General features: G+C 35.5%; 1 protein-coding gene across 2 annotated transcripts in view; it reads right to left on the reverse strand.

Annotated features, from left to right (window-relative positions):
* Nucleotides 1-1354: 1354 nt before the first annotated feature.
* LOC115919752 (tensin-1-like) overlaps nt 1355-21164 on the reverse strand; it is a 43526-nt gene continuing 23716 nt past the window's right edge. The window contains exons 4-10 of one of the 2 annotated variants that reach the window (XM_030973871.1): nt 13711-13884; nt 12850-12879; nt 8612-8686; nt 7519-7687; nt 6903-6971; nt 6292-6330; nt 1355-5086 (exon numbers count right to left, since the gene is read on the reverse strand). In XM_030973871.1, coding sequence (XP_030829731.1) covers nt 4927-5086; nt 6292-6330; nt 6903-6971; nt 7519-7687; nt 8612-8686; nt 12850-12879; nt 13711-13884 — 716 coding nt within the window. In that variant the 3' untranslated portion in view covers nt 1355-4926. The remainder of the gene's footprint in view (nt 5087-6291; nt 6331-6902; nt 6972-7518; nt 7688-8611; nt 8687-12849; nt 12880-13710; nt 13885-21164) is intronic. The other variant, XM_030973872.1, reaches the window with a different exon arrangement.

Raw genomic sequence — 21164 nt, forward strand, 5'->3', positions numbered from 1 at the left:
CTTATTTGGCTGCAGTCGCATCCAAAGCGTATTCTATTCGCACTTTAATTGATGCGCAAATTAATTTTGCCATATCGACCTGACAGAAAACAGTGGCAGGTCGGGGAAACTTAGGAGGGGTGATCATTTATTATCATTGTTATTATCTTTTGTTAGTGTTTCTATTATATTATTATTATCATTATTGAATATTTTGTTTGCTCTTTGCGGTTTTACAGCATATTTACAGTCCAGTTATCAGAAGTAGAACCATGCAGTGCTCATCTAAATTAATCCTTAGTCGTGATGTAATACCCAAAGTCAAACATAATTTCATGCCCTTTCTGAGACTGATAAGAAATTTAATGATAGCCTTGCCATAATACTCTTTGATTGGAATACTGGATGATAAATTCTATCAAGGAATGATATGGGACTGGTTTCTTTTTTTTATCACGAGTTTCTATAATTTAACAGAATCTGCAGTATTTATTGATAGACATTTATGGCAAGGGAAATTTATGGATAGAGAACGACACACTATATCACCACGATTACTACCACTACCACAATCATCGTCACTATTATCATCCCCATCATAATCGAGCATCTCCATCACCATCATCATCAGCAGTATAACAATCATCTTTTTCAAGTTATACCACTTATGTATTTGTTAAGGTTGTCTTTGTCATCATCAAGAACATAATCACCAGGATAATTATCAGCAAAGATATGATAGAGAGCATCAGAGTTTTTAATCAAACATCACCACCACCACCACCACCATCACCAGAACTACCACAACCCGACATGTTATCATTATGTACCATCATAATCACCATCATAATTACCGACGTCATCATCATCATCATCATAATAATCATCTTCATCTTGAGATCATCATCACCATCATCCCTGTACCTATCAACATCATTATTGTTATGAATTCACCATCAATATCACCACCACCACCATCATCACCATCGACCAAAATCATCACCATCATAATCATAATCAAAATAATAACCATCACCATCATCATCACTGTACCTACCAACATCAATCTTGATATGATTTCACTTTCAATATCACCACCACCATCATCACCATCAACCTAAATCATCATCATCAACCAAAATCATCATCATCATCACCACCATAAACCTAAATCATCATCATCATCACCATCAACCTAAAATTATCATCATCACCATCAACCAAAACCATCACAATCAACCTAAATCATCATCATCAACCTAATCATCATCATCATCACCATCAACCTAAATCATCATCATCTTAAATGTGATTACTTTCAGAATTATGAAGATCAAGAGAAGTGACACAAAAAAAATCGTAGACACGATTGAACTAAAGTTGAACAACTTTTATTACATTCTTGTACTGTGTGTATAACAAGACTGTCATATTTCCATTCAGACATGCAAAACATGTGATACCTTACATTTCATCAGATGCATACTAATAATTCTCCATGGCAATAGCTATAATGCATTTTATTTGAATGTTATTTAAATATATAAGATTGAGCAGAATAATTTTCCATTCTCAGATTTTGCACAGTAATGCAATATTAAAGTTAACATCATACCAACATTCTTTTGAAGTTATAATTCCAGGTTCTCGTACAGGCCTGTGACAGCTTAGGCCATTATGGTGAAATACCAAATGAAGGTTCATTCATAATAATTGAGAATCATTTATTGCGTACTGTCAAAGTTTATTTTAATTCAATATCGAGTTGGCTAAATTTGGCAATTGATGAATCATAAAAAAAAATTGAGTTTTCAAACAATTGTTTTTCTTCAAATTCGTGTTGTATTTCTCTTTAGTATAGGAGGCATACCTGTAATGCAATTAGCATGGTCTAATCTAAGACTTAATGTCATGAGAATTAGAATAATTACATTTCAAGATCAATTTTCAATATTGTCTGAATTCTGTTTTGTAAGAGTCATGGCATGGTGGGACCTATTATATGCAATGGAAAAAAACAATGATCATGATTCCAAGTTTACAAAGACTCTGACAAGTTCTTCGTACTGTACATCCAAACACACATATATTACAAAATACAAGAATGTACAGACATATATATACCACTACAATACTCATGCAGAAGCAAATAACATATTGAAAAATATTCATATTTATATATAATATATATATACTGTCTCTGTCTCTATATTTATTAACTAAGAAATTGTGTCCTACTCCCATTGTGTATAGTTTAATTGTTTTATTATGAACAATTTGGAGCTCAAAAGGAATTTAATAATTGCAGTTTTGTTCTAGTTATTATGTCGGACAGAATGGCGGCATCTGGCCACTTGAGAACAAGAATTTCATTTATTCTTCCATTTTGTTAAGAACCTGTACTTTCTGAAAGAGATACAATCACTTTAAAAAGCATACTTGTTTTAAGTTTTAAATAGTACAGATTTTGTACATATATCAAGCTCAACCATGACAGCTGATATCACTGATGTCAGACTTTAATATTGCATAACTAGATAAATAGAGAAATATGGCAAAATCCTAATTGATTTCTCTGTGGGTAGCCAACTGCATTGAATTGAGAGAAATCTGCCAATTTGAATTTTAAAAATGATTTAAAAAGCTTTTCACCATTTAAACACCAGTTGAATAATTTAGTAATTTCAATATTACCGTAATGAATACTTCAAAGGTTTTCTGTCAGAGTTAATAATAAGGAACTGTATACCAAAGCATGGCTGAATAGTTTTGTTTGATAATGGAAAATTATGGTAAGAGACAAGTAGGGAGTTTTGTAGCAGTAAAAATATAAATGACATAGACAAATGCATAATGCACTACCATGAATACATATGCAGCTAAAAACTTTGTATTTTTGTACATAAAGTTTTTAATAAATATAAGATATAAGAAGAGAGATAGAGAGAACACGCAGATAAATTATTCACAAATAAATTGCTCAAAAAACTTGGCACTTGGGAGCTCATAAATACAACATACAAAAGAAACATTGATTTTTCCTTCATTTCATTCATAAACCATACAATGAGTTGTAAATATTACATGTTTATACTTGAAGGAAAAAACAAAGCACATAATATAAAATCTATCAATTAATATAAAATTGATAACCAGTAATTTACCTAAAAATATGTGATGCAAACAAATTGCAATTTAATTTTTTTGGTTTTTTGAAAAATAGTTTTTGTTTTATAATTTTCTTGAAAATGCAAAACTAACTGACTAAAAATGAATACACAAACAAAATATTCAGACTTGTGTTTTTGGTATCATTTTGAAATCAATTTTGTTTAGTTTCAAACAATCCATGCATGAAGGTGTTTTAATCAGTGTTGTTTTGTTAAAGTTCATTGACCCCATCTGTGAACTCCCAAATTAGTCTTGCTATGATACTCTTCTATGAATACAAACCATTTCAATGAATCTGATTGTATGACAGTGTTTTCAAGTACATATGAAACATATATATAGTCAAATCATTTTTGTTATGTTTTCTTCAGATATAAGAACAAAATCAAAACAATGCCATGCATATTTTTTTTTAAAGTACAGCAAGAAAACATCCTATAGAAGAACAATCTCATATAAAATTACATTGATATAGAATCATGCAATATTTTTTTTGTGGAGGGGGTTATACTTACAGGTCAAAATTTCTATATGTTTTATGAAATGAAAAAGAAAATCCACTCCTAAAAAACCCACTAGAATATACATAGCCTCTTTAACTGCCTCATACCACTGTAAATCACAGTTGGTTTGCTTGCTTTCTTGGTATTTGTTACTCTTGTTTCAAAATGTTCAACATTTATAGAAAAAGTTGACATGCAAAAACATACAACAGAGTCTATATTAAGCCTGGCTCCACAATCAGGTTTCCCCTGCTAGAGTTGTCGAGATCATACAATTTATGCATCAACAGGGACAATCAAACCTGCTCTAGTGACCACCTGTATAGAAAGACCACATTTTCTGTTTCCCTTGAAAAGAGTTTCTCATTGAAATGTGTACTAAAGGAACTACAAGGTAGTATATAGAGACCACGTTCCTATGAAGACTGCTTTTCTTGTCTCCCTTGAGCGGTCTTTATAGACAGGTTTCACTATACCTGTCTTAAAAAGAGTAAATTCATACTATATGTACTCAAAGGGGCTGTACACTGCAGAGAGAGAGAGATATTGCATGAATCTGTGGGATCAGGCTCTGTAGTTTGTCCAATCTGAGTTTCATACTGTTCAAACACGATTCATTGTCGAAAGGCTAGATAACAACGGCTAACATGAACATCGACAAGTCTATCCACACAAGACATCATCAACATAAGACATATTCCTCTTAAAATTCATCACTCATTTTAATACACAAAAATAATGAAAATTCTCTTCAATTATCCTAGAAAATACCTGCAAATACTATCAATAAATACTAAGATGAATTTTCATCGATTGTAAATTTCATAAAAACTGTACAGATTTGAGAGCATTAAAAAATGTGCTTCAAAATTTATTTCATTTACAGAATCAAGGCAATTGAATTCATTCCATATCACATCTCAAATTCATTAAAATTCATTAAAATTTATTCACTTGGTTGTGCTCCTTTAAAAAGTGCCAAATATTTAAAAAAGCATGATAAAACATCCTTTGCTCATGATGTTGCATGATTATTTCAAAATTTAAACTGCTGAACTTTTTGATCGACTTATTAACTTTTCATTTCATGAAATCGATTGTATAGCTTTTTAAAAATAAAATGATATACAGCATGCTATGAGACCCAATTCATGCATGCATTGCATTGACTGGCTCCCTCTATAGTCCATTATTACAGAAGCAGAGTTTATCAGCACCAATCTCCATGCAGGAAGTCTTCCTCTTTGCGCCGGCCCCTCTCCTCCTCGTCTGCTCAGGGCGTCTTGACCGATGTTTTGGAGGAGGAGCCTAGCATCACCTTGGTAACGAAGCTGACGATGGCAGAGGCGGGTTGTTCGACCTCCCAATCAGCGAAGAGATGGCACTGGTTGTCTGTCAGGCTGCCTGGTTTGCGGGCAACGAATCCAAAGATTCTGAAGAACAAACACAAAGAGAAGGGGGTGGTGATTAAAAACTTGAATACCTCAGACAACTTTTGGGATAAAAATATTCTACAAAAGAACTTCTTCAGAGGAGCATAATAATAAAAAGCAAGCATTAATTCCTACACAACTATAATCTCAAATCATAATTGAGGGTAAAATATTGAGTTCTGGTAATCCTTGGTATAAAGGAAAGTCAATTCTCACAGAACAAAAAAAAAGAGAAAAGAAAAATAAGAGAAGAGAGCTATTTGTCTTGTAGGAGTTGTGGTCTTCAATTACCAGTAAATGTGATTTCCATCACATTTCAATAACTTTAGTTACAATTTAAGTTTATCATTTGCAGAAAACACTGTAATGCCTGGATTACATTTGGCCTGCGATTAGTCTACGTAGCCCGTATCCTGCTCGTATCCCCTTTTCCGTGCGGCCTCTGTGCGGAGGCAGGAGGCGGCCGTGAGATTTTCGTATGGATTCACGGGCTCCGCAGCCTTTACGATTTTGTTTCGCGAGAAGTTAAACAAATTTGAAAAAATCGTAAGCCCGTAGCCCGTATACATGTCGTAGGTGGCATTGCACAATCCCCGCACGGGCATCGCCCAGAGGCCTCGCACTGATTGTGCAGCAAACGTACGATTTTTCGGTGAACATGGGGGCAAAAAAAAATCATACAGAGATTGTAGACTCATGGGGCATTCGCACAGCAATTGCACAGCTATCGCAAGGTTGCTGTACGGTCACCGCGCCTTCTCCGCGCAACCTTTGCACGGAAGCTGCACGGGCTCCTTACGATTTCCGTGCGGAGACTGCACGGCTACTGCATGCTAATTGCACGATTTCCATACAATCTCTGAGCAGTCTCTGTACGGATTTGCCCCGGCCTGCCCCCAAGGGCCAATACAATAAATTGCACGATGCTCGTAGATAATGTAAACACAAACATCGTAGCCCGTAGCCTCCTACGATGTCTACAAAAAAAAATCGTAGATCAATTTATCCTACGGCGCCCGGGGCAAATGTAATCCAGGCATAAGTTAGGTCAGGTTCTCTCAAAAATTTAATTTAATTTCCCAAAATTGGCTCTAAAAGATATACGCTAGGTAGATGTATACAAAGGAAGGCTCTCTGATAACAATTTGTACAAGCACAATGCTAACGAAAATATTGATTTAACATTTTTAATTAAAAAAGCTTACTTTGCTTCAGCAACTTCTTGCCCTTCTCTCCTCGGGTATCTACAAAAAAAACAAAGAATAATTGGAGACGTTAAAATAACTCACAGTAGAAATGACTAAATTGAAAATAATTGGTATTTTACAATAAACAAGCTGGGTGAAAAAAATACAACTGAATTAAAAAAATCAATTGTTAATGCTATTGATAAATGCAAATATAACAATAACAAGACAAGAACAACATGACAAGCCATCGCGACTTAAACCACAAAGTAAGGTGGCAAAAATGTACCACCAAAGATGTAGATGACTGTTAGTGCATACCATCATGAGCAGCACACAATCTACACATTGATAAAGAGAATTCTATCTAGGCAGTTTCCAAATTAAGATACACCTTTAAGAACGCCAGTCTCTCTACAAGTAATGCCATGGAGAATCATTCTGCAGCAGAATTTATCAAGAATTACCTGCAGTAGCATCATAAAAGATGATTCAATAGACAAGCAGTCTATTTCAAAGGAATTACAATTTGGCAAACTGTTTAATTTAAAAACATGAGGGAGAGTGAAATCATTGAGTTTCTAGACCCATTATGTAAATGAAAATTTCAAGAGTTTTGAATGACTTACTTTCTTGCGAGTGGGTCCATTCCACAGAACAGGATAGACTTGACAGGGTAGTGCTTTCTGAAGAATAACCTGGACAACAGAAAAGAAGACAACAAGTTCATTAAAAAACATTCATAGATAAATCGTATTCTCTGTCATTTGTATATTTCCTTTCCTTGCAGAGGTGAATCATGCATTAGGATGACTGGAAGATATATAGAGAATTGAAATAGCGTTAAAATCCCATCTCCATTTATCCATTCAATGTATGTTGACAGCAAAGTAGTATGGGTTTTCTAACCTTTTTAAAAAATAGCAATGCCAAGACATGTTTTTGATACTGTTCAAATATTTTATAAACTAATTGACATAAGTACTGTCTATTTTTCTTGGTGACCTGCAATTTGCTCAAGTAGCTACTGCTCCAAACTTTACTTCATCACAGTTATAGGGTTCGGGTTGCAATTTGGTTTAAAGTTAGATAATTTAGGCTCAGAGTTAGGGTTAAAGTTGGATAATAATAATGTGTTTATCCAGGAATTTGGTTAGTGCAGGATATTGACAGACACTGGAAAAGGTATCGTAGAACTACTTTGTCTATCCTGCAAAGACAAGATAAGATGATCAGAAGACTTACTTTCTCTGCGTATCTGTGAGTGTGATGCCCTTTGAGGACACCTTGAAGTGCACGACGACGGGCTCAGGTTTCTTCTTGGCACTCAACGTCTTAGTCAAGCCTTCCCGTACAGATTCTGATCCAGTCAACGATTCCATGTCCACACTGTCTATGTACAACACTTTGCATGCTGGGAAGGGAAAGGCAAACAATGAATGTGAATATATTGAAGTTTTATGAAGACAGACAAAAGTGTTGATCCAAAGACAAAAGCTGCCTTTGCTGAATTGCAAGGGGTACTTTCATTACTATAGGGGCTCTTTTTTATCCGGGGGGGGGGGGGGGGGGGGGCTCCTGAACCCCACCTTCCTCCTGTTCTACCGTTGGCCAGCATTCCTCTATCTTTTCCATCATCGATCTTTATTAGTTACCCTTATTTTCATCTTTTAACACCCTTTAGGGTCTTATATCATTAATATAGACATTTCAATATCCTATGACCTCAACCGATTGATTAATTTTGTCACCACCATTTCAACGTTTGCTGTTGACGAACCACAAATTCAGCTTCCCGGTACTTAACAAGTTGGCTTAGAATTCCATTAAAGACAGGGAAATCTGCCCAGCTGAAACTTAATTGATTTTCCCCCACATGCTGCATTCTTGATATGCAATAAATCAATAGAGGTCGTAAAGATTGACCTGCTAATGGTTATTTTGTTAAACCTGTATGAAAATTTGTTGATTGTATTATTCTTTGTATTCAGTGGTTGATTCCTTTCAGTTTTAAATGAAAAGTGCAGGGAAAATGAATACGTGTCAATTTCCGGAAAGTTTGACCTCTATATAAAAAAAATACTTCACTACATAAATATAAAACAACAATTAATCAACACAAACTATGCATAGATGTGACAAGACGAATAACATGATCATTGTCAGGTTGCAAAAGTATTATGCTTCAAAGCATTTTGAGCACACATTGCAACCTACTTTTCTTTTCAGTGACTTCAATTAAAAGCAGTATTTTTAACCTGACCAAATATTGATAACAGCAAGTGTTGGCAAGAGTTCAATAAACTTTAGATGTTAGTGAATGTTCCATTTATCATACCTGCTCCCTGATGTAATAACGATGCTGCTGACTTGGGATCCAGAGTGGAGTCAGTGGCATCAGCGCCTGTTGAATCTGTATTCAGAGGGAGTGAGATAAAGAGAAAGAATAGCTTGAATTATATTACTCTGAATAAAGTATTTTTATCTGCTAGTTCCAATCCTAAAGGAAAAACATGTCATGCTTGTGTCTTTGTGTTGGCTCTATTTAATAAATGTAGACTAGCTGAAATATATTGTTTCTTGAAAACTTTGGTTATAAATAAAATGAATAAATGCATGAAAAAAATATTGTAAGGTATATACAAATATACAAAAATATATGTGGCAAGAATTGAAATGATGGATTGTTATATTTAGCGCCAATGAAAGCTCTGCTCCCCCTATAGGTCCGGTGTTTTCATTTGACTTGAATTGCATTAATTGGGTATTGTAGGTTTGCATCATTTTGCATCATAAATAGTCATAAAATATTTCTGTCAATAACAATGCAAAAACAGAGCTTCATCTGCAGAAAATTGATGAGTTTAAATAATTGTTGTGCATGCCCAAAGCACCCAATGTTAATCTTCAAGAATCTTCCTGTATGAAAGAATTAGATTCCCAATCACGTTCCCAATCTTTAGCCTGGTTAATAGGTTTGTTTATGAGAAAGGAATATATCGAAGGAAGGATAAACAAATTAGGAATGATACTGACAGCTAAAAGTTAAAAAACCACCTAACTTTCTAAATTTATACCATGAAAATTCAGCTACCCTCCTAAGGGAAGTTTGCTTATCGGTTACCTAATCTTAATCATAGTTAAACACTTTGAGCAATCTTGGCTTTGGAACAGGTAGAGAAATTGAACGTGAGAGGAAGTATAAGACATCGAGGGACACTTTTGAGGGGGAAGTGCATGAACTTTGCTTATTTTATCAACACAGCTCATAAACTTTATGACGTTATTAAAAAATGTATGGATGAATGCCAAAAAACAATGCAACTTTGACGTGTGAGGGGTATATACTGGTGATGCTACATACATTTTTTTTATAAATATATGGACAACTTGAGTTGAAAAAGATGTACAATTTTGAAATTGACATGGAAAAAAAAGATAAATATTCTTGAATATTTTGCGCTTGTGATAGGCATGTGAATTACATATCCATTTAAAACTTGTAGATGATGATGATTTCAAATAATGCCACTGATCAGATAAACCCCAACATTTATTTGTTATTCCCAGATACCATACCACTTGTTCCTATCAATCCGTATGTATTAACTGATACATCACATGCTGCTGTTAGCTACGTGGCTCATTCTTGGCAGGTTGATGGCAAATTTCAGCTACAAAATTTGTGCAAGTCACGTACATTTTAACGTAATTTTGTTGTACATGTGATTCATCATGTGCTTTGTTGTTCACCAACATAGCAACACTTAAGAGTTGAAATACATCTATATTTAACAATTTTAACAAGATTTGTCTCTATTTTCTTAACAACATTTAACATCTAACAAGTTACATTTTAGTCAAGATACATGTAGTTTAGTACGTGGACAGTTTACACACAGAGTACACCAAGAATAGATCTTAGATACAGGTTTATCAATGCATCTCCACATCAAATGGAAAGATTCACAGCAGCAAAATAAAAAGATTAAAAAGTATTATATACTATTTTTTAAAGGAAGTTTTAAAATTAATCACAATAAAATACTAAATATTGGCTCGGAATGGTGTAAAATTTCCCACGGTTTTGAAAGAGAAATGGTAAATAATTTTGTTTGTCGGATAACAGCACTTGTACAGATAGTCATGCCTGATTTCTTTTTCTAAATATGACTGTTATAAACCAAGTAAACACCACTAAACACTACCAGAAACAAAAGGATGATTTTGACCGCACAGATAGCTACTAGCTCTTTGAAACATTTACGGAACAATTATCATTTATTGGTTATCTATGGCAGGTTGAATCTCTTTGACACACAAGTCTGGAATGTTTGCGTGACTGAAAATTGACAAATATATCACTTTTTAGAGGATTAATCCAATAAGTTCTGCACGATCGCTCATCTTTTCTTTACGATAGGACGAGATCCATTGAGGGCTTTTGAGGCACATCCCCCAAAACATGATCTCAATCAGCCATACTGTTGTATTTGACTGGTGTTATTTCTCAACATTGAATCCATGGTTAAGACCGTAGAAAAACACTGCTTAATGCATGCATAATCAGAATTCACAGTTAATATCACACAAGGGGGGAATATCAAACTTTATTTTCAGCGAAAAACCAGGCACAACTAAGTGCCCTTTGTAGAAAGAAAGTTAAAAAGAGATTAAAGTAAAAACCTACAACATTCCTTACTAATTCCTTACCTCTTGATTTATTTAGATAAAGAGCATAGATGTTATGATTATTTATATTTGACCACTATCTATCTTATTTTGTAGACTTTATTTGCTCAAATCTTGATTTGAAAAAAAAAGAAAACTACAAAATGGCTTTTTTTTGCATCCCCATTGCCCAAAACTAATTTTCATGAGCATGCAGTTTTCATTAGCATCTTACTAAAACCACATTTGACCTTACAAAGTTTTTTCAATTTGACCACTAAATCATTCATTTCCCCTATGAATATAATATTGCTCAGCTTTTAGAAACAGTTCAAACTGTCAAAAAATTATTCCAAGCCAAGTTTGAGCTTAAAAATTATGTTTCCCAAATGAAAAACTGCATGTCAGCACTAGAATATCGAGTTAGTCTCCTCTGTAAAACCAGGATGAACTATGGCAAATTCACCATTCCATTAAAAGCCAATAATCTCTGGCGCCTCAATGTACGATTTACAACTTCATCGTTCACCCTACAAAAATCCTAGGATTATTGCAAAATTGTGATTTATTTCTCATCTGACAGCCAAGCTAAGGGATTGTACAAGATTGAGAGGATTATAATGCACAATGACAATCAAAATATGGAACAATGGAGACAAATATCTGCGGACTTGGGACACGCGAGCTGGAACTAGGCAAATAAAAAGAATTGATGAGAACGGGAAATGTGGTTTTGATAACGTCATGTTCAAGTCAAGTCCTGTTATTCAAGGATTTTCATCATGATATTTCTAAATAATTAGTGAGAAAAAAATTCTTAACAAAAAATACTGTGTTGTTAAACATTGGTGTATCTTGATCTAACATGTCTTTCTTTATAAGAAGGTTATTTTTTTTCTTCCAAAAATAATTAACTGGACAATTAAAGCTTTAATCTGTTCAGCAAATTAGCATCATTTAAAACACTGTTCTCATTCTCTAACTGCACTTAGTATGAAAACAATGCAGTTAAACTAAGATTTCAATAAGTTTTTGCCAATTAGCATCTCAAAGATTTTCAAATATTTACTACCTACTACGACTCTGCAAGTGAAAAAAACACCATTGAACCAGGCCAGTACAGTTTTTATTTGTTTGTTGTAAAGCAGCCAACTTTATGAACTGACATTTCAAATATAACAATGTAAACAGCTTGTGATATGCAGCATGTATAATAATGTTCATGGAAGTTGGAAACCAATGAATGCTTCTGCTACCTCTGATGTATCTTAAAGCATGAATATTGGAAGGATGGATGGTTTTTAATGTTTGAAACAGATAAATGGCGACACACAAGTGCTGTGGATCATCACCATCATGACCACACAAAAAATATCCTGGTTGAAATCAAGGTTTTTTATTCTCCAAAAAAAGTATCAATCGCTACAGTCCATGGTTGAATGCTAAGTCAACTATATAAGTTGGCAGAACAATTCTATAGTTGCTTTCACTTTGCTTATAGTTAATTTCACAATATTTGTTTTAGAACTGCACAATTATTACTCATCCAATAATGGATCCTTTTCAATGCTTGTAGTTCTTGCCACTTATATATATATATATGATATTTTTGCTTGCTCTTCTTAGGTAATATGACTCTTAAATGTAGCTATTTGATGATTTGTTTGTTTTGTTTTCAAATTGCATGTTAGTTTATCCTGCTCACCATAAATAGTTAATGATTATAATAAAAGTTAACAGATGGAGAGTTTCTCATATCAAATGGACTCCACAGGTTAGAGTTACATCACCATCACCACTGTTATCCACAGTTGCGTCAGATCCAAAACAAGAAACCCAGAAAGAAGGATATATATATATGATTGCCAACATTTGAATTTAGTTGATATATAGTCAATTACTTACAATCAAGAGATGCCGAAGAGTTTTTATCACCTAGAATGTAGCAATAGGCAAATAATATGTCAAATTGATTATGATCACTGGTAGTGAAAGAATCATCTATGTTTTTCCATAAATTTCTCTTAAATAACAAATTTTGATATAAGATATTTCCAAGTAAAACAACTTAAAGAGAAAAGGTAGAATTAAATTGTTTAAATGGTGAAATGGGGGTTAAAGTAATCTCATTCTAAATTAATAATAAATTGTCTCTTTTCCATAATGGCAACTCAGAATGATGCAAAGGTCAATCAGAACTCTTGTGTTCACTTAAAGTTTAAAAAAAGTTAATGTTACTATTAAATTATGGCTGGGATATGAACCCTGCCTATTTGAGCCCTGTTTGAGCCATAGTCTCGGGCTTCGTCTGTTGCCATTGATTCAATATTGATCTCAACTTGCTAGCACTCCAGATCAATAGGCCATTTTCTTAATGTAACCAAATTTATTGCATACTTCTTTGTAAAGTGCCTCTCATACAAATTATTTAATTCACCTGTTGCATATATACATCGGTTGTTGCTTGATAGGACAAACATTATGGCTTGCCCTACCTAGCACCAACTAATGTATGTAATTTGCATTCTGACTTTTGAGATACAATTCTTAATAACAGGTGAATGAAATCATTTATATCACACTTCAGTTGGCATATTACAAAAAAGACTATTGCAACTGTTTATAAGAAGTGCCCTGGTGTACGTCTAAAGAAGTTGCTGCTTATCCACAAGACCATGTCGTCTCTACACCAGACTTAAGTGTGTGTGTGGGTGTGGAGGGGGAGGGGGTGTGGGAGGGGGGTTGAGAGAAGAAGAAACAACTTACCCATATCTGGTAGGACGAGCTTGATGGGTAAGGCCAACTGAGTCAGGGTGTGCTGGTAGATGAGTGCCGATAAGCTACTGAAGACGGGCTCATTGACGCACCCCTTCAGCCGCACCCCTCTGGCGTTGGGCTCGATCAAGAAATGCCTCACCAATTCACTCTGTGGGTCACCACCTATGGAAACAGAGAGAGAAATGGAGGAGGAAATAAAAGAAATTATTAATAATCATCAGATATGATTATACATTCTCTTCATGTACAGACAATGGAGTATTACCCGCAGCTCGTATCTACCGTAGATGCAGTTCATAGGTGTAACTAAAAATAGAGACAACTAGATGGAACTTCGACTGCGCGCAGTCGAAAATGATGCCTCCATCATAGAGCAATTTTACAAACCAAAACAGAAGAAATTTTTCAAATTCAAGTTCAATTGTAATCCATTAAGAGGTTCTCAGAATATCGTGATTACAAGCAATTTCTCATATACATATATGACCCTTTGATCTTTGACCTGATGACCCTAAAATCTACTCAGTTCATTGGCTCTGCAAGATGTCCTGAGTTAAATAGTAATCCATCTGTCAGTTCTAATGAGAATGCGTTCACAAGTTATTTTTGGATACATAATGAGCCCATGACCTTTGACCTCATGACCCATGAATCTACTCAGTTCATTGGCTCTGCAAGATACATACATGATCGAAATTTGGCAGGAATCCATCAATCTGTTCTAATGAGAATGCGATCACAAGCTATTTTTGCATACATAATGAGCCCTGTGACCTTTGACCTTTGACCTTGTGACCCCAAAATCTATTCAGTTCATCGGCTCTGCAAGATACATGCAAGACCAAAGTTTGGCAGGAATCCATCAATCGGTTCTTCAGATAACACGATCACGAGCTGTTTTTGCATACATAATGAGCCCTGTGACCTTTGACCTTTGACCTCGTGACCCCAAAATCTAATCAGTTCATCGGCTCTGCAAGTAACATACATGACCAAAGTTTGGCAGGAATCCATCAATCGGTTCTTCAGATAACGCGATCACGAGAACGGGACGTACGGACGGACGGACGGACGTACGGACGTTCGGACGTACGGACGGACGGACGGACGGACAACCCGAAAACATAATGCCTCCGGCTACTTCGTAACGGAGGCATAAAAATAAAGTCATAAGACCACCATGCTTGTCAGCTGCAATCCAGAAAAGCATCAATTCTGATCCTTCAAAATAGAGCTAACCCTTTTAAAACTAAGCCTAGGATAACTTGGGCTAGGCTCTATGAAAAATGTGTGTAAGATGGAGAAGCAGAAAAACACACACATAACAAAGTGTATCTAATAGGTTATTATCCTTCTGGCTTTTGGCAAAAAAAGATGTTTATTCTTCAACAAACAAACAATAATCAATTTAGAATTTAAAAAAACATAAGATGAGTAACTGCTGTAAGACATTAAGCAAGAAAGAACAATGAAAAAAGGAAAGAAATAGAAAGAGAGAGAAAGAGAGAGACCGAGAGAGAGAGAGAGAGAGAGAGAGAGAGAGAGAGAGAGAGAGAATGAACACTCGATCTTCCTATATCACAATCAAGCCTCCCAGCTAGCATCCCAGGGACTGATGGAGAGTGCAGAATCAACATCATGTTGAGGTTTACCAGGATGGCGCAAAAACTAACTCCTAGGTGCGAGCTGGACCAATTTCCTGTCTGAATGTTGGAGGGTGTATGTGAGCATGGTAATGGTTAACCACACCAATATGAGCTAGGGGAGCAGGTGGTAGAGGGCTTGTTCATACATGTAGGTCGTGCTGGTGCGATCTAGACCGATCAATTTCGGGCTGATACGTTCTGCGAAACGATACTGACTGATATAACCATACCGTAGGGTACTATGAAGAATGGATCTGGATTAAACAAGAGATCTTATTCATGGGCAAAAGAGGAAAAAAAGAATCAAAGAAATATGCAGAGAAAGATGACAAGAAGGACACTTCAAAAAAGGGGAATACACAACTCGAAACGCCCTACATAAGCGTGTCTTTTTTTCCTTTATTCAGCCAGCAATAATGCCACAACAATCCCCAAGCAGCACGACTGTTACAGAATCTAGAATACATATCATAAAGCCAAATGGCCATGTGAATGTTCTCCATAGTTGGGGAATTCATCCAAAAATAATTATTACAAAAAAAAAGAAAAAAAAAAAAGAAAAAAAAGGGGGGGGGGGGGAGGGTTGGTGGGAGGGTTGGTGGGAGAACAGGAGTGCAATCACCTGCCATACATGACAAAACTGATTGGAAAGGGATTATAGAACTAAGCTCAAATCTGCCAATTTATGATCCAATTCATATGGGATCAGCGATGGATGAGAACATGCACAAATATTTTAATGAAATTTGATATTACATTGTCTGGAATTGATTATCCATGCACCAAGTGGCATATTTAGGGAGAAGATCCTGCCCATGCACCCCCTTTGGAAACTTAAATGGCATACTTAAAGTTCACAACTCTAAGGATGTGCCACCCCACCCTTCTGAGATGATGACCTTTCTATTTTGCTTGTCAGAAAATTTTAGAAATATTGTGCCCCCTCTTTTATACAAAATCCTCAATTCTCCCCTTTACACCTAATACATAATTGGGTTTGAAAGCAAGCCAATATAACAGGTAAAGCTCATATTAAGCTGGCTTCCTCTGTGAAATAATGGGAAATGGACATATTTCCTTTATTACATAATCTAATATCTTGTTCATGCATGCAGACGTACATGTATATATTATCCTTCTAATATCAAATTAGGCCTACGACCTTTAAACATATCCCGCTACGCTGTGGAGCAAGCAACAATATCCAAATTGAATTTTGCTCATAATGAAAGGCTCGATCAATTAAGGTCTATAACTGATGCAGTAATGAATGGGGAATGCTCATTAATGTAACAGCAAGGCTGAAGTCAACGCATCTTCAATCATACACTTGGGGAATGTCCTGGACAACCTTAACCCTTTCCTTGCCATGGGCAGCGTATTTTGCATGAGGACACGACTGTTGAATTATGTGTAGGGACTGCCTAGGGTAGCTTATCCAGGGCCCATGAGTACCTAACAAAAGAGGGTCAATTTTTAACTTCATTAGTACCCAAGTTTTAAAGTATAAAAATTACATTCCTTCATTATTTACTATTAGGAATTCAGCCAATTATTATCGGAAAGTTGTCTTTGTGTGGTCCCATTAATGTCTGCTCATGTTGTCTGTTGAGAAACCCAGGTGTTACAATATGGCATGTGCCAAGCTAGGGCATAACATTAATGAGAAAAACACCCAAAAGTGCATTAAACTATGACTCTGATGACACCATCATTATCAAGGGTGCAGAGTCCATGTATCATCTGTTCTTTGTAATAGTCAGAAGGGAGTTAACTCTGTGTGAGAGTATATGAGTTAATGCCCTTCTGGCACTCAACGGATGATAAATCCTTACAGATCGAGAAGGAATTAATGTCCTTTCCCCTAATACACACAATATAAGCCTACAATGAATTGAAAGAATTGCAAACTTTATGCATAATTTAAAATTTGCGATTCAATACCTTTAGCTACCAAAAAAAAATTACTCATAATCTTTTTGAGCATTTGATCCCATAAGCTATCAAAGAATTAGAATAGAATTAAACCCATCCATTGTACATTTATGATAAAATCTACTATTGAATCAGGCAAAATAAGAGAAATTAGTTGTTAATTGGTAAATCTTAAAGAAAGTCAACCAAAAACCTGTGAATCCTAGAAAATACAGGCACTCCCGGGGAAAGTTATCCAAAGATTAGGAAATAGAGTGAAAGTATTTTTTGACCCCTTCTAGTTTTACAACACTAGGTAACAGATTAAGTCAAATCATTGAGTCACCAAGTCCGCTCAGACAGTCACGTTACTCGACCTATTGTGCAAACATGCCACTTTTTTTTTTACAAAAAGTCATCTACAATGGGTCTCGTCCAATTAATTTAGCTGACACTTTGTGAAAACCATACAGCAAATCTACAAAAAGTTGTGTCCTTGCGTCATACGACCTCCCCCCAACCGGACGATGCAAAGACCTGATGATTCGAGGTAAGCCCTATATATGCAACACCCTTAACAAGGCATCATGTCTGATGACAACACAATTCAACCTTTAACATGTTGACAGCTGTCTGTCTGAATAGCATCTCACAGTCAGAGTTTAAAGGTACAGTCCCAAGTTTCCTTAATTATTTCCAATATTTGGAATGCAGCATGGTGTGATAGACCTCTATAACTTGTAAATCAATTGCTTTGCATTCGATACAAAACTGTACAGGAGACAAAGGCAGAATTTGTTCATTTTTGGGAAAAACACCTGTTTTCCTATTAAAATGCAAGGTTTTGGTTTAAAGAAAGGTGTTTAGAAGGACAATTCAGAGATGAATTTCACTGAAGAACGGACAGGGTGGGGCTAAACTATGAAACAGTATGTAGAGTGACTAAACTTTTTCTCCAGCAACATTTTTCCCAGTGTTTATTTCTTTAAAGATGCAGGTTAGGGTTAGGTGTACTGTTGAAGGAAGGATTTTGGCTGGAGTAGGATATTGATGACAGAGCAACTGTTGCTGGAGTACGTGTTGTAGAACCATGCAGAGAAATGGGTTCAACAAAATTAGACATCGAGTCTCCCTTTTTTTTCTTCCTAAGAGAGGTTTAAAAAAAATTAAAACACCATTCCGTCAACTGCCGGAAGTAAGAAAGCTATTAAAAGAACTTTTCAAGCTTACGGAGGCTTAATCCCTTTTTTTAGACCTGCAGTAGGGGGACAGACCAGGAAGGATGTATAGTTTAATGTTCTTTATCGATGAGAATGCATTATGTATGTTTAATATTATGTCTCTTATAGAGGAAGAGAGGGGGAAGAAAAAAACAAAAGATAGATAGAAAGAGGGAACGAGAGAGAGAGGATGATTAAAAATAAATATATGAATGATAATAAAAAACATAGTCTCATTGTCTCTTTAATCATCTACACCGTTTTTTTCTGAAGGTGCTGAATGTAGTTGAGTCAGATGAAGTCATTTGCGGAACAGACAAGCCTGGGATAACGGATCTCTTTCTGATTTTTAATGACAGTTTGCACACGGTTTCCTCTCTGTCTCATCACTGATCTGCTCTAGATTCTACCAAGGTTATCTATCATTCACCCTCCCCTCTATAGCTGCACTCCGGTGTTTCGTCGGAACTTGCTAAGCAGGTACCCATAAACATGACAAACAACCAAAATTAAAAAAAACCCACCTATGAAGTAAAAAATGTAACATGTAATACACATGTATCTGAACATTTGGAACATTAGCTTTCAAATGGAGAGTTGAAGACAGCTAACAATGCCCTAGCAATTATCAGCCAATTAGCATACACAGAACTCGTACAAATGCTGATGAAAATATGACCAGGCAACTTATCAGGACAAAATAATTTCAGGTCACTCTTCCCTACCACAATGATGTCATTTAGCATGTATTGAGAGCACCTGCTTACAAATTCTATTCTACTAAAGTAAGCCTGCGAAAAGTTAGGACTCAGAATATATCATCCTGATATCAATTAAACGTTACATGTCACCCTTGATTAAACAGTATTCCATGACATTTCATATATTTCAAAACAAAACATCTGCACATGCTTGTTTCAATTATGGTTAATTTGAAGCTACCCGTATTGCTTGAGAATATACACAACACGGACCAATTAATTGGCTCATATTACCAAATTTTGCCTCATTTTGTGACCAATTTGGCAATTTGGTGCGATTAATCCCCAACCATCTACTCGATTAGTTTGGCTTTTGATCCTCCGGTCTGTTGACATTTCAAATATTTTCTGCTCCAATTCAGGCTTACCAGAAACATGTTCCTGAAATGTTTTCACAAACATGATTCATGTTGCATATCATTAGTTGGCTTGACTGACTGGGATCCATATAAGCTCTTTAATTATCATTTCTGTAACAAAAGTCTCTTTCAGGGATTGCTCTTATGCTATTATTGCTTCCAAAATGATTTCATACTCAATGTGATTCAATACAATCCTCGATGGAATGTATATGTTTGCTCTTAACTTTGAAAATGTTTACTTAAGTACTTAAGCAATTGACCTTGCTAAATGCAGAGCAGTGGACATATTAATTAGATTGCTTGAGTATGACTGTATAACTTTTGACATTGATCAATAATTAGTTTGATAAACACTGCATTAACGTCCCTGATGCCACTACAAAGGCTGCTTGTGGCTGCTTACATGCATAGTGGGGGAAGGGGGAGGGGGCACAACTGGTCATATCTCCATTAAAAAAACAACCTAATCAGACATACCTCATGTACACGAGAAACAACGTGCCCCTCATTATAATCTAGTGCCCCCTTCAAATTTTAAACTCAAAGGGCACCTACAAATTTGAAAAACATTCTTTTTGTTGTTGGTTTGTCAAATACTTTTAAAAGTGCTTTAGCCTCAAAATGTAATAACCCTTTTTAATTGCTTGACAGATATTGTGCTCGTAATTGTGCTATACTAACAATATAAAATGTTATGCTACCCTCCCCTTTATAAAATTCCAGATCCGCTCATGGCTTACATGATCGTTATATGACATTTAAGAAGAAGAAACAGTATTACAGTGTAAATTTTATAACAACATTCATAAGAAAAAACTCAGAACTACATCAACATTCAACAATACCCCGTAACAGGATGGTTCTCACTTCACAAATTGATGTGATTTTAAAATAGTCATATCCTTTCGTTATGATAAGGATTTCTTTGCCAAAAATGTATGACTAAACTTTGCATAACTAATCCATAACTTATGGATAAATGCTTGTTTCCTTTATGAACTTAAAAATAATCATAATCAGGTTTATATACAGGATAAAGCCTGGAGAACAGACAGATAACATACACGCCAACAGCCGGGGGAAACATAACACATGGGGCTTAGCAAAGGGAAACATTAGATGTTTAGCTTTTGAATTTTCATTTTCATACACTGAGAGGATATATATGTCAGTTTGATTTAGGTGAAGCTTTAGAACTGTAAGTTAATTTCTTTTACATGTAATGGGTGTGATTACGTATGTTTGGGAAGGGAAGAAAACGGGCATATAAAGTCTGTTGTCACAGGATGCATTTCATCACGGTGCAATAAATCAGATTGGAGATGATTTTTTTTTTGCGGAGGAGTCGTTTGAAATGAAATTTTTGAAAGGTTTTCGGTCGGAGGCTGCATCTCGCGGAAAGGGTTGGATAAGAGGGAAAGAATGTAGTAATCTCTTTGAGACAGACGAATACATTAGTACAACAAACCTACAGTGAAAGATGGAGGTGACAGAGAAAATAAAACATACATGAACAGAGAATGAGTGAAAATGTGGAGA

The sequence above is a fragment of the Strongylocentrotus purpuratus genome, unplaced genomic scaffold, assembly GCF_000002235.5.
Source record: "Strongylocentrotus purpuratus isolate Spur 01 unplaced genomic scaffold, Spur_5.0 spur5_scaffold_7, whole genome shotgun sequence".
In the NCBI taxonomy this organism is placed as follows: domain Eukaryota; kingdom Metazoa; phylum Echinodermata; class Echinoidea; order Camarodonta; family Strongylocentrotidae; genus Strongylocentrotus; species Strongylocentrotus purpuratus.